Source organism: Carettochelys insculpta, chromosome 6, assembly GCF_033958435.1.
Source record: "Carettochelys insculpta isolate YL-2023 chromosome 6, ASM3395843v1, whole genome shotgun sequence".
NCBI lineage: Eukaryota > Metazoa > Chordata > Testudines > Carettochelyidae > Carettochelys > Carettochelys insculpta.
In genome coordinates this window covers 41,750,320-41,764,689 of record NC_134142.1, presented here as the reverse complement: position 1 = coordinate 41,764,689, position 14,370 = coordinate 41,750,320, and the positions used below count along the sequence as shown (strand labels likewise).

The 14,370-nt window shown below is 42.7% G+C and overlaps 1 protein-coding gene across 1 annotated transcript in view; it reads right to left on the bottom strand.

Moving 5' to 3' along the window:
- Positions 1–14,370, bottom strand: part of POMT2 (protein O-mannosyltransferase 2) — a 46,173-nt gene that overhangs the window by 31,214 nt on the left and 589 nt on the right. Inside the window, exons 2-7 of the mRNA XM_074996721.1 lie at positions 12,600–12,684; positions 10,889–10,993; positions 10,111–10,219; positions 9,042–9,150; positions 6,007–6,166; positions 1,486–1,592 (exon numbers count right to left, since the gene is read on the bottom strand). Of these exons, the coding sequence (XP_074852822.1) occupies positions 1,486–1,592; positions 6,007–6,166; positions 9,042–9,150; positions 10,111–10,219; positions 10,889–10,993; positions 12,600–12,684 (675 nt within the window). The remainder of the gene's footprint in view (positions 1–1,485; positions 1,593–6,006; positions 6,167–9,041; positions 9,151–10,110; positions 10,220–10,888; positions 10,994–12,599; positions 12,685–14,370) is intronic.

Sequence of the window (14,370 nt, the reverse complement as noted above, 5' to 3'; positions counted from 1 at the left end):
ATTTCCAAATCATTTTAAAGAAGGTAATGGATAACACAACTAGTCTGCCTCACAACACCAGAGAAAGAGGACTTCAGCTCTTATATTTGCCTGCCTCACATAATGGGCTCTAATTCACTTGTCTACAGCAAATACACTCTCACAGGAGATTTGCCCTCTGCTGCTCTTAAAGATCCGCTCCTGCTATGACACTTATATACCTACAAGTCTGAGGAGTAAAGAGAAAGAAATCATAGATCTTACTGATTTTTAAAGAGGTATTACTTTAGCCTTCTGTTACCACCATATGGCCAGTCACCACCTTGACAACCTTACTAATCTGTAGCACCCATTCCCAATGGAAAGTCATGCATTTCTTTGGTGGTATATAACATATTATGAGTAGAGTTGGTGAGAACTATTTCTGGTGAAATAAAATTTCACCAAAATATACTATATCAAAACCTACATATTTTGTGGAGATGGACCAATTTCTGCAATTTTTTGTCAGGATGTTTTATGGATCCAGAACCTGGAAATGGGGGAACAGACAATGGTTACAGTATTTACCCAGGATGTGAGAGAACCACATTGAAGTCTCTTTTTGGACTTGATTTGGAGTGATCTGGAATGAGTATTCCCCATCCCAAGCCACTAAACGCCAGACTGAGGAGCAAGATTAGTTTCTCAAACATACACAACATCTGTTTGTGTGGAAACATTTGAAATGTTTTGTTCTTATTTCAATACAAAATGAAAATAAATTTCAAAACCTTGAAAGGAGCCACCATGAAACAGAGGAGTTATCTCCCAGTCAGTGCTAATTGTGGGTGCTACTGAAAGCTAGTAAGTAAATAAGAGGAAAACAAAGGTACCTGGATCACTGGATCACAGTCTGAATAGGGCCAAAATGGAAGGTGAGTGGATAAAATACCAGACTGGGACACAGAAGAGGGTTCTAGACCCAGCTCTGCCACTGATTTCCTGTGTGACCTTGAGTGAATCACTATATCTCACCTTCCCTTTCTGAATAAATGGAGTAATTATGCTAAATAATGCAGAGTATGGGGAGTTGTGGAACTTGATGTCTGTGAAATAGTTTAAATTACGTAGGTAGAAAGGGCCAGAGTTACTGTTACAGCCTCCATTTAACAAGCAACAATGTCTCTGCACAAATAAACGGATTAAGCTGATTAATTAATATATTTTGATCTACCTACACTGGGCAGGGGACCATATTTAAGCACAATTTCTGAACTCTATTCTAGCTGAACCAACCCATTACTAGCAACATGATTTGGTTTGAACACACAGAGCCATTCATGTAAGAACTATGCTCTAGTCAGGGAGAGAATCTAAGCTAAGATGTGGCTTGTAAATATGCTTCTGATGCTGAAACCTTAAAATTAGTAAAACTAAAATAAACAATGAATCTCAATTCAAAGGGAAGAGAATGTGATCTTTCTGTGCTGAGAAAGAAAGTAAGGGAGAAAGCTTGAGCAATACCTTTTATTTAACACTGCAAAGTGAACAGCAAACTGAGCTGTGTAGAGGGCAAGTGGCATCAGGATAAGGCAGAGTACACGAGCCAGCAAGTGTTTCCCGAGGGTGACCTGCAGACAGAATCCAAATCAGAGAGCTGAAGAAGCCTTCCTGATTATGACTGCCAGGAGTGCCCCAGTGGTGAGAGTCTCTTCATACAAACCACCAGAGCACACAAGACTGAGCAGCTCCTTAGCAAGCTGCAAGATTTCCTCAAAAAGGCTGAGAGAAGATGGAAACCAAGACACGCTCTCCCAGCGTGCTACCCAAAAGCTGGGCCTCATTTGGAAACCTGGGAAAAAATAGTCTATTTTCAGAAATGCTCAGCACCCACATTTCAACTGAGCTACCCAAGATCAGCACCTTTGAAAATCAGCCCATATTGCTTATGTAGTTTATTGGTATAATACAGGACTTGAAAATAAAGGAAAGTGGAGAGAAGCTCATGGAGTAGGAACCATGGCTTTGTGTGAAAGGACGAAATATAAACATGGGGAGGACCAATTTATAGGATTTCCCCTAAGATGCCTAAGGCTTTCTCAGACGAGGATCTAAAAATGGCTTCTTGGTCACTGAGCTCTCCTAAAAATTTACAGATACACACGTTAAGTCTGCCAAAATCAGGTTTAATTGGTGTTTATCTACTTCAACTATCTTAGATTTTTGTAAATACTTATCACTTAGCTATTAAGCTAAGCAACTCCCTTTGCTTAACACAAAAGCAAATTATTTTCAAAGTAATAAGGAAAACACTACTTGGCTGCGTCTACACTAGCAAGTTCTTTGGAAATATTTTTTGAAAGAAAGGGCCTCTTTTGAAATATCTAGTGGAGCGTCTACACAAAAAAAGTGTTTTTTTGAAATTAAACCAAAAGAATATGGCGCCCCTTTTGATAGCGCTCCTTCACTCCCGTTTCAGGAAGAGCGCCTTCTTTCAAAAGCTTCTTTTGAAAGAAAATGTATGTAGATTCTCTCTGGGCCCTTTTTTTTTTTGTTTGTTTTTTCTGAAAGAGCAGCCCTTATTGAGCTGGATTTTTCGATCCCTGGCACATTCATTTCAAAGAGTGGGGGGCCATGTGGACGCTCTCTTTCGAAAGAGCAGACACTCTCTTGATCTGCTTGTGTGTGGGGGGGGAGGGGGGGAAGCACTCTTTGAAATGAACTTCTTTTGGAAGACCTCTTCTGGAAGGACTTCTTTCAGAATACCTCTGTAGCGTAGACATAGCCCTTATGTCTCATTGTGGTCTGGATCCTGAACCCACTGAATTCAACGGAACAATATTCCTTGGGAAATTCTGTACCATTGTGCAATGCAGAATTAATGTTCTGCGCAGAATTTCACGTTTCTTCTGCAAAACTGAGTGCAAGGCCCAGCTCACAGTGAGTGGAGCGTCCTGCTTGGCAGGGATGGAGGCTCTGTGTGCTCTAGCTGCCCAGCCTGATCCTCATCCACCCAGGGACAGAAGAGATGGCGCTCTGGCAAAGGGCAAGGAAGGACAGGGCTGCACTTCTTCCCCTGGCAGGACAATAAAGAAGCTTGGAGGAATAAAGACTTGCAGGGGGAGTGACCTGTGGCTGGACTCTGAGAAGGAGAGTGTGGGTGGGGGCCTGGTGTGAAGGGAGTGCAGGTGTCTGGAGGTGCCCTGTGGCTAGACTCTGGGGGGAGCTCAGTGCAGTTGTCTGGGCTCTGCAGGGGCCAATGTAGTCCTTTCCAACAGTCCCCCCTTTCCCCAACTGGAACTGGGTTGTTTTAAGTATTTAACTTTCTTTTAAAGGAAGGTATCTTTTTTGTTTGTTTGTATGTTTATGTCTGTATTGTTGACATACTCGTTTATGAGTAATAACATTTGAAATAAATTACCCAAATAATTGTAAATGGGGTGATTATACTGTGTTATTCCGACAAATACAATCAGAAGAATTTTTAACTGGCGTGGAATTCTCCCAGGAAGTGAAGGGCAGTTGGCTCTGTATTTCTGAAAAACATCCAGCCCGAAGCATCACTCAAGCACCCAAAATCACTGCCACTTCTGAACTTTTTGGCTTAAATTACATAACCCATGTCACAAAGTCGATCCACATCTAAACTGGAATTAAAAATCAGGAATCTAGTCCCGAATTCCATGCTCAGATCAGCACAAAAACACTCCTCTTTTTACAAAATGTCTTTTTTTTAAACAAAAAATAGTATTACTATTCTCAATGCAAATACAAATAAAAGAAAAAAATACATCACTATATCACTGAACAAAACACAGCAGTGGCTCAAGACAAGATGCAAGTTCGAGATTTTTTTTTCAGATAAATCACATGTAATCAAACAAAACTAGTTTCATGGACACTATGGAAAAAGTTAGTCATGCTTTTAAGCTTTCGCATTACTAGCTCTTTTGACGAATCGTTGTTGAATGATTTTTCAAAAAGTCCTTTCTGGAGCTGTCAATTTTTTTTATATATTCGAGCACTTGGGGGCTCTCTTTGGCTGCCAGTTTTGCAGCTGTTTGTGACAGAAGTTTTAGATGAAGGATTTGTTCCATTTAAAATACAATTAACAAACGCTATTCTCAATAAATACCTCTCTGGAGCTGAAACGTTGCATCATTGCAGCTCACACTGATTCACATTAATCAGGGAAAATGGATCACAGGGCAGAGAGGGAAAGAAAACAATGTTTATACAGTATCAGAGGGGTAGCCGTGTTAGTCTGGATCTGTAGAGCAACGAAGGGTCCTGTGGCACCTTATAGACTAACAGAAAAGTTTAGAGCATGAGCTTTCGTGAGTTAACTCACTTCTTCAGATGCTGGAAGAAGAAGTGAGTTAACTCACGAAAGCTCATGCTCTAAACTTTTCTGTTAGTCTATAAGGTGCCACAGGACCCAATGTTTATACAATAACAATATACGGAAGAAATCGAACTTTCCAGTTTCAAAGCAGCCTGGGACAAAAGAAGAACTAAACCTTTTTTTTTTTTTAAAAAAAAAAAATATATATGCTTTAATAGTCTCTCTCTACTGGCTGCAACATCTTAAATGGGATACTGAAGTCATCTCTGACATAATAAATGTCAGTTTTCAAAGCCCCAAATACAAGATACAATGATTTTTAAGCCAGAGCACCTGACCTTTCCTCTTTCAACAATTGCACTAGAGGTTAAGAGCTGCTGCTGCACTACATTAGTTAAAATGGAGCAGGATACAGCTGTCTTCACCATCAACACAACAGTGTATACTGTAGAGGCTGCAAGTCACATAGTAGTACAGGTTGAAACTCTTTAGCCCGGCTCTCTTGGGACCTGACTGGTGCCAGACGAGAGAATTTGCTGAACCATGGAAGGTCAGTATTGTCTAGCACAGGGTCTGCAACTGAAATAGCAAGAAGAGCCATTTTTTCAAATTCAGTTACAAAATCAACCCTTGAAGAGTGGCAACGTATGTAAATATGAGACTGTCCTTAATAAATAACGTCCAACCATACTTTGTCACTCCTATTTTAAGAACAGCGCACACACAATGATTTGTACCAATTAGAAAGTTAGGTTAGCCCCATTTCCAGGCTTTACCTGCTTCAGTCTCCAAATCTGCCCCTTATCCCCACCTTTACCCAAATCCAGAAAACCCGCCCCCCATCAGCCCCAACCCTCCCCTCCACAACCCCAGAATTCACCTGCCTGAGACGAGGAGCTCTGCACACTGCTTGCTTCACAGCCACTGCTTCCCTGCCGCCTCTTCTGCCTGCCACCTGCTTCTCAGTGCAGCTCCCGCAACGCAGGGTCTGCTGTGCCTCCCCCCCAGATCTCCTTCCCCCACATGCAGCGCAGGCAGCTCCCTGTCCTGCCAGCTTCCTCTTCCAGGGCCCCCTGCCGCTGTTGACGCCACATGGGGCTCTGGAGGCTGCTGCCACTTAAACAAACAAAAAAAAACCCTACAGCCTGTTTTAATGGCAGGCTTTGTTAAAGTGGCAGCAGACTCCAGAGCTGTAAGTGGAGTCAGCGGCAGCAGCACTTGGAGCTGCAAGTGGCTCCTTTAAGAACCTCATGCAGCTCTTGAGCCGCAGGTTTCCGACCCCTGGTCCAGCAGCATTACCAACACTTCCACTGCTTATTGAGCTATTAGAAGACATTTGGGGTGAATTAAAGCTAAATAACTTCATGGGACCATGGAAGACACTTATCATGAGTGTGGCTCAGTTTCCTGTGGTCTTGTAAAGGTTGTTTAAAACCTCCAGTCCTGGCTCTCAGTGTTCTGTGCTGTTATTTAGCTGTAATTTACCACAACTGTCCTCTAAGAGTCCAGTAAACTGTGGCAGTGTTGGTAATGCTGCTAGACAGCATTGACTTCCTGTGGCTTGGCAAATCTCTCATCCAACACCAGTCAGATCCCGAGGGAGCCGGACTAGAGAGAGTCAACCTGTAGTAAGCTGGTTCATGAATACCAAAGCAAGGAAATTAACAAATTAAATATAAAGAAAAATTCTGGACACTCACCAGTGACAGGCTGACGTCTCCCAGCAACTCCCAAAGATCATAAACTGTGTTCAACCCAACCAGAAGGACTACAAACAGGCCAACAAACTTCACCCCTATCGCTCCAGCAAGGTTCACCCCAGTCAGACTCAGCCAGAACCACCAAGGGGCAGAAAATGGCCTACACAGACAGACAGAGCAGATCACTATTTAATAATGGCTACAAGCATAAACAGCAGGAATTGGAACAAACAAGAACTCCTCTGCTCAGAGCAGGCCTTGGGCAATTGCCAAACCCATTACTGCTGCCTCCTATTGCGTTTCTCAGGGATCTTTCATGGTAAGTGAAGAAATAAAGTTGACATTTTTCACGAATTTGGGAAGGATTCAAGTGCACCCTTGTTCTGATATTTTTAAAGGTCCTCTAATGAAACCTGGCCAACCCTACATCTCTTCAGGAGGGCCTCAAGCAGGGAAGAGAATCTCAGTCTATACACTGACCTAACAGGTTTTGAGGCCTCAGTCTGATAGGAGTGCTTTAACTCTTGTTCTATGACATGGCGAGGATGGAAGAGTCAAAGGACTGCAATGCGAAATGGGGACAGGTATTGGCTATGCTTCTCCTTGTATTTTCCATAGGCTGTAACAGAAAATTAATGGTGTACAATATTTCCCTATCCCTGCTTGAGTGATAACTGCAAAAGAAACAAGATTAAAACCAAACAGTAGGGAAAAGATGAGTGGAAATTAGGAGATTGCTGGAAGTCTATTAGCTTCTCCCCCACTGACTCACTACATCTGGGTGTCCACATTTTGTCCAATCAAAAGTCACATCAGCACTAGCTAGAAGTCCTTTCCTAATTTACGTAAAATAAAGCCATTTGCTGGTGTCCCAGTCTTGAAAGAGAGAGAGAGCCAATGACAAGTACACATCATTCCACAGAAGCCTGAATCTTGGACTGATCAGATGGAGCACAGTACACCAAGAGCTTGTAGTTTACAGGTCACATGCTCATTGTAGCAAATGAGGATGGCTGGAGGCCATGTAACTGTACAGGTTACTAAATTACTGCATCATCTGATTTTGGTTCCATTGTGAGGAAGATACCCCATATGTGGCCCCACCTTCAACAAACTGCTCAGGATCCCCCGATGTTGGAGCATGCCTCTTGGATACGCACAGAGCAACTAAACTAGAATTACTGCTTTACTCAGAAACCTCACATAAATGCTTCAAAAAATGCCCGGCTAACAATCTCCAAAGCCCAACAAATTGCACTGTTGATAAATATTCATGGGCTCATCGTTAAGAAAAAGCAGAGCTCCCCTGGCCTGGAAACAAAGGAACTGCTCCTTACAAACTGGGACAATAGGACAAATAAAACCATTATGCTGCTCTGACGACATCTTGCCCCTCCACTGGCTTCCCTTCTTGTCACAGGAAGTTCAAGCTCTTCTCTTCACCGTCAAGACTCTTGCATAGTTCTACTCCATCAATATCTTGGCGAATGCTTCCCCTCAGACAAGCTTCCATAACCTATTCTCTACTCAATACTATTTCCCAAGTGCTTCCTGGGTCTCTCACACCAGTAATTGCTTTCCACTTTCCCCCCTGTAGCCAGACAGCCAGCCCCCTCTCAGACCAGCATTGCTGGGAAAACAAGGGAGCCAAAACAACAGGGCACTTAACGTAAATTCCAGCACAGCCTTTGAAGCTGTGAGAGAAGCACAGGTGTGCTGCTACAATGTGCCTCTGAGAACATATACAACTATTAGGCTCACAGCAGGCAGAGAAGCTGTGACAGACATGGCTCTTAGCCCCTACTGATAACTTGATGCACACACACTTACATTCCAGGCGGGAAAAATATTTACCCTAATAAAAAGTAATGTCCAGTAGTCAAAACTTATTGTTTCTCTCCCTTGCAAGTGTAAACTACTCTTGCAAGAGCTGGCGTCACCCAGACAGACCAGCCCCAATTTGGCATAAGAAAAGAGAAAGAGAATAAAGGATTACAGAGGTATTAGTATGGGACCTACAGAACCATGATTTTTGAGTGTTTTTCACTATCTATCTGCTGGTCAGATAGGTGACAGCCTCCCAAGGCTTCTGCAGCTAAAGGCGTCCCTAAGCCTTGTCCCTTATTCGTCTTTCCGTGGAATTGAGTGACCGATCCTGGCTGGGCACTGCTGGAATCGAGAGATGCAAGGAGGGTAAGAAGCACCCAACACCTGATCTCCTATCTTTAGTGTACACATATTTTGAAATAGAGCTCTATACTTTGTTTTCTTTCTTTGGGATCGTGGCTTCAGTTTTGTAACTTGCTTGTGTGTGTAACATCTATACATTTAAATAAGTAGGCACTAGCAATTTTGTAACCACATGATTAGAATCTAGTTTAATAAATTTTGGTAACCGTTTGTGCATAAGCCTGACTTGTTTCCCTGGGTTACTGTAAAGCAGCCAACACAATTAAAGAACCTCACCCGTTTTGGCTATAAAACCTGGCCATTAAGTGAGAGTACTAAGAGCCTAGCGTTGAGTTGTGCCGCCTCCACGGGGCAAACTCTTGGGGTGCCTGTCAGTCAATCCTGACTGCCCCCCGCAAAGGGACAGTGCGTCCTAGCGGTTAAAGTCACGGGTGTGGAAAGGCTCTTAGTGCTGCCATTGGGGCACCTGTCAGTCAGTGTTGACTGCCCACTGCGAAGGGGCTCTGAGCTCTAGCAGTTAAAGTCACGGGTGTTTAGGACCTTGGGGCATCGTCAGCCTGGCCCGGGCTGCCCACCGCAAAGGGACAGTGAGTCCTAGCGGTTAAAGTCATGGATGGTATAAAACGGGCATAGCTGGTACCTCACCAAACATCCTTGGCCATCGGCTAACACCCCCAGAGCCAAATGCTATCCCTCTTTTCCTTCCCTCTTTCCTCCCACCTCCCAAAACTTCTTAGAGCTGCCTCCTCTTAGTTATCACCGACTCCCACTATCATATTGCCTTTCCTGCACACACATGAAGGGCCATACATCTATGGCAGAATAAAAATTCATCACACTCTTACCTGTCCGCACAGGAGTTATATTTGACCATACTCAGCACGGCTCCCATAAGAAAGAACATCAGAATGGGGTCAAGCAGAATGTACCGGGACAGAGTAATGCAGCCTGTATCTGGAAAATAAGACACACAACAGATGTCTCAGTTTCAGAGCAAACTAGAGTGGTGCCTGTAGCAAGCCAGCTTCCTCACAGTTTAGTCAAGAGACAGCACAGGAAATTTTGAGACTAGAAACAGAACAGCATGTCTCGACTCTTACCACAGTAAGCAATTCTGAAGTGTTATTTTCAGATGGAATTACAATAGAGCTCTGAATTGCCATGCAGCAAACATAGACTACGTCCTCAGTTCCTCATTCTTCGAGAAAATGGGAGCTGGGAATGATATAGTAAGCAGTCATTTTCTCACTAAGTCCACACTGAACCCAGGTACCAGCATAGTGCAAGGAGATGCTGTGGAGCTGGAAAGACTATTTTTCAGATTATACCAAAAAAAGCAGCAGCTTTGACTTGGGAGCATTAAAAATCCAGAGATTCTTATTGAGAGTCTCTGTGTTAAATGGCCTATCCCTAATTCAGGTAATTCTATTCTACTATCTAAACCCATCTGTATACTTTCAATTATACGTCTGTCCTTTATCAACTTACAACCCAGAAATATTGTTCAGTGTTACTGCACACTATTAAACATCTGCTATATCCCATATCAGAGGTGGCTGCATTTCAGCAGTGGCAAAATTATCTATACATCTTTCATTCGTTTTTTAAAATTCTTACACCTAAGTGTATTTCAATAGTACACCAATAAACACAGAAATACACGTAAGCTAAATCAGATTATAAGATGCTTTGGGAGCCTTATGAATAAAAAGCACAAAACAGATTCCAGCTATTCAGCTCTTAAAGGGAAGCAGTGTCTACCCCTTCTCAACAATGACTTCTTGGCGGTAGGGAGTCTAGAGAGGAAATACTCTGAGCAGTTAATCTGCCCTATGGCTGGCCTCCATTGCTGACCATCCTTTGTCTACATGACAAACAAGTACGATTTTCTGTAAGTATGCTAAGAATGCTTACCAAAAATCAGGATGGAGGCTGCAAGTAATGCTGCAGACAGTGACTTGGACAACTCCAGCACTATGAGGTAGACAAAGGGAGCTAGACATGAACCTAGAAATGCGCAGAACTGCAGGGAAAAAATGGGACTTAGAAGGGAATAACAACCTTTTTACAAGATGAACGTGTATACAGATCCCACATGTCCTCCTTACCATCCTAAAACACATTCAGCAATGAATATTCCTGTAAGTAACTGCAACCGGCTGAGTGGTGCCCATGTCTGGCTCACTCAAGATACTCAGGCAGAGGCCAAACTAATGAAAACTTCATTTAAACAATTTCAGCTGTTTACACATCTCTATGGCTATAAATATAAAAAACAAGGATTTGTTTCTTGTTTCTTTCCAGACTGTATAAGTAATGAGTAATTTCCAGAAACATCTTTAAATTAACTTCATCAAACTGCCTTCAGAGTCAATTCATCCTGATTTTATTCTGGCCAGAGACAATAAGCAGGTTTAATCCTAACATCCAATAGCCTGCTTGCCATAAAAGACATAGAGACAGACAAAGAAGAATGTTAGTGTCTGCTCCAGTTTAAAAAAATCCCAGTACATTCCATCTGGACAGATAAGGTAGGGATGAAGAATTTTAAGTCACAAAAATCCAGACTCATCTATTTATACCACACGAGCCAAGGAGAGGAAAGAAAACACCCATCTTTTCCAGAGGATAATTCTGCTTCCCTTCACTGATTTGTGAGCAGATGATTAAGCACTGGCCTGTGCAGTCTTACCCCTCTCATTCCCATGTAGTTATGATGCTCATATCTGTCCCCTGGCTTTTGAAAAGGAAACGTGCCATCGTATCCACTCAGGTACCCAGCAAGTCCTATCAGCATCTGGGGAGGAAAAGGGGCAAACAGGTAAGGCAAACAATATGAGAGTCAGTGGCATCCTCTCCCACTGCGGAAAAGATGCTCACAGCAGCCCAATATCCAGTTACTACTTAGACACTTAATCAAACATGAAAAAGGAGTTATATTAAACATAAGGCTCATTCTGCAAGTAAACATACAGATCTGCTGGATTTATAATATTCACACACCCACTTACAACTGACAAGCGGGAAACTCTCCCAGGTGAGTGTGGGAACATAAGTCATCCAATTTCCTATATTTAACTTTTTAAAAAGCATGGTCTTTATGATAGCAGAGAAAGACGAACCAAATGTAACCACTAAGGCAAATTTTTTCTGAGCTTGCAGACAACTCCAAGACCTTTGTTACTGCAGGTAGCTTTATCATGTGACAAAAAGTGAAATTAACAAGATACTGGTCATTTTCACTGAAGCTATTGGGCATCCTGTAAGCAAAAGTGAAACCGACAAGAACCACATTTTCAGAAAGTACCCAAACCTTTGTAGACCTGTGTCTTATCTGGTTATAGTCCATCCTGACTACATGCGCTGCTGTCATGGACACCACTGAGGACTTCCTGAAATGTGTTCTTGCCTTTAATAAAGCATTTGGCTTCAGTGAAATAACAAACATTTTCGTATACCAGATACCCATACAGTTGTGGTTCTCCTCAGACGACATATAAGCCTCTCTTCTTAACAGGCATTTTATGAGTAAGGTAACAGAGTAGGATATGTTCAACTGATTTAGAGGTCTGACTAGCTCAGAATCTGCTAATTTCAAATGTTATTTTGAGAAAACAGTATTTCTCACTGATTTACTGCACACCTAGTTAACATTCCGACTAGTAGGAACTACTTAGCTCCTTTGATCTAGAACAGGAGTCAGCAACCTCCAGCACAGGTGCCAAGAGTGACACATGAGCCAATTTTCATTAGCATGCAAGGTGGGAGCTCAGCTCCAGCTCCCCCGTGCATGCAGGAGCTTACTCAAAACCATGTGGCCTGGCGGTTAACAGAAGACCAGCTAATGTTACGAACCACCACCTAAAAAGTAAAGCTCTGCATCTTAATCTATTTATTAATGAAGCTGTTGTAAGTAGGACTTTTAGTGACTTTAAAAGGTACCACCAGCACTGGGATTGTGCATAGTGGTCAAAAGGTCAAATTTCAGCACCCCACCTCAGGAAGGTTGCTGACCCTTGATCTAGAACTTTTCACAAGAAGGCCTCTTCATTTTCCCTAGAAGCGCCTATACGTGCTTTATGATCAGCCACTCTCATCTTTTCAGGAAGACCTTTTACAACATTCACCATCATGCATACTCTTTACTTTCCCATATTTTGGACATTTTCTCTAGAAGAAAAAAGACAGAGGGTTTAGCCTACAATGGGGGCCACATGTCATGGCCTCCCACCTGGAAGACAAACAGATGACAACAGTAGCAAAGAAGGGACATCCAGAAAACTTTGGTGTTCATCTTTCACTTTGACCAGAAGAATGGAATAAGACGTGGTTGGACTGTTCCAGTGACCAGGGGATTCCACTGGCTCCTAAAATGTAAGAAAGAACTCATGCAAGCTGTTCACCTTTCCCAGAGGTGGGTGGACATCAAAGAAGAAGGTCCGGTTAATGTAGTAACTTCCCATCTTCCCAAAATGTGTTTCATCCCAACTAAAACAAGAAAAGATGTGTGTACTCAGGAGCTGGAAATAAACATCCATAGATGTCTATTTTGCTAGTAACTAGCTTTTGCCCCTTCTAGACTGGACAACTGCATTACGCTCTACATAGAGTTTTATGACAAATCCATTAGGAAACTGGAGCTAATGGAAAATGTGTCAGTCACCTTATTAATCAAAGTGTTAGCTCTCGAGATACAACTCACTTCCTCAGATGCTGAAGAGAAAACGGGGATACGGAGATGAGAGTGTGACATCAGTGCTATTAAAATTAGTATAGATGTGGTTCACTTCCAACAGAGATGAGAAGGTGGGAGAACGGTGAACGGGAAATAGCCTTTTATGCTGTGATTACCACTCCAGTTGTCTGTTCAGTAGTCCTTGGTTCACAGCATCAATTTGCATTTGAATTCCAGTTCAGCAGTTTCTCATTACAGTCTGTTTTTTATTTTTACTTTTTTTCTTGAGACTGGCAACTTGTAAATCAGAAACTGTGCATCCAGGAAGATTAACGTGCTCTCCCACTGGTTTTTGAACGTTGACACTCTTAATGTTCATTTTGCATCCATTTATTCTTTTGTGCACAGCCAGCCTGGTTTGGCCAATGTACATGGCAGAGGGGCATTGTTGACACATGAAGGCAGAAGTGGAAAAAGTACCCCAAAAGTTACTTGAGTAAAAATGCAGCTGCTGCGGTGGGGGTAGGATTTACCTAAATACAAGTTACCAGTGTCCCTCTGGAAAACTACTTGAGAGAAAAGTACACACACACATCTACATTATACTCAAGTATCCAAAAGTGAACACAGTTGCACTTTTACTCAAATAACTTTTAGAGTACTTTTTCCACCTCTGCATGATGACCTATATCACATTAGTAGATGCACATGTGAATGAGCCTTTGAGGGCATAGCTGATGTGGTTAGGTCCTGTGATGGTGTCACTCAGGTAGATGCATGGGCAGAGATGGCAGTGTGGTTTGTTGCAGAAATACATTCCTGGATTAGTGTGTTTGTTAACAGGTGTGAAGTTGGTGGTGAGAATTTGTCTCAGGTTGGAGCGTTGTCTGTAAGTGAGGATTGTCCTGCCCCTAGGACTGTGAAAGTGAGAGATTGTCATCCATTATAGATACTAGATCTACTGATGATGTGTAGAACTGTTTTAAGCTGGGAGCTTTAAGTACTGGTTAGTGGCGTTACTGGGTCTGTCCTACAGTTACGTGACTTCTGGGTATTCACCTGCTTGTACTAATCTGTTTCTCTATTGCCAACTCTGTCCACATCCATCCTAGTGACACCATCACAGGACCTTTAAGTTTTTTAGGTTTTTAAGTCCCAGCTTGACATAGCACTGGCTGGGATGATTTAGTTGGGGTTGATCCTGCTTTCGGTGGGGGGCTGGACTAGACATTCCAGCCCTAAGATTCTGTGATTCTATGACCTAACCACATCACTTTTGCCATCAATCGCCAACAATGCACCTTACCTAGAGTCCCAATTAGGCACATGCATAGGGAAGTGGGACACTGAGGGTGCTCATATATTAAAAGTAGACTGAATATCTAATTTCTACAGAAATCAGGAAGGTCTCCTCAGCTGTAGGCAGGGGGAGCAATGAAGATACTGCCCCTGGGGCACACGAGCCATAAATCCGGCCCCGAGGGTCCCTGCTGGCCATG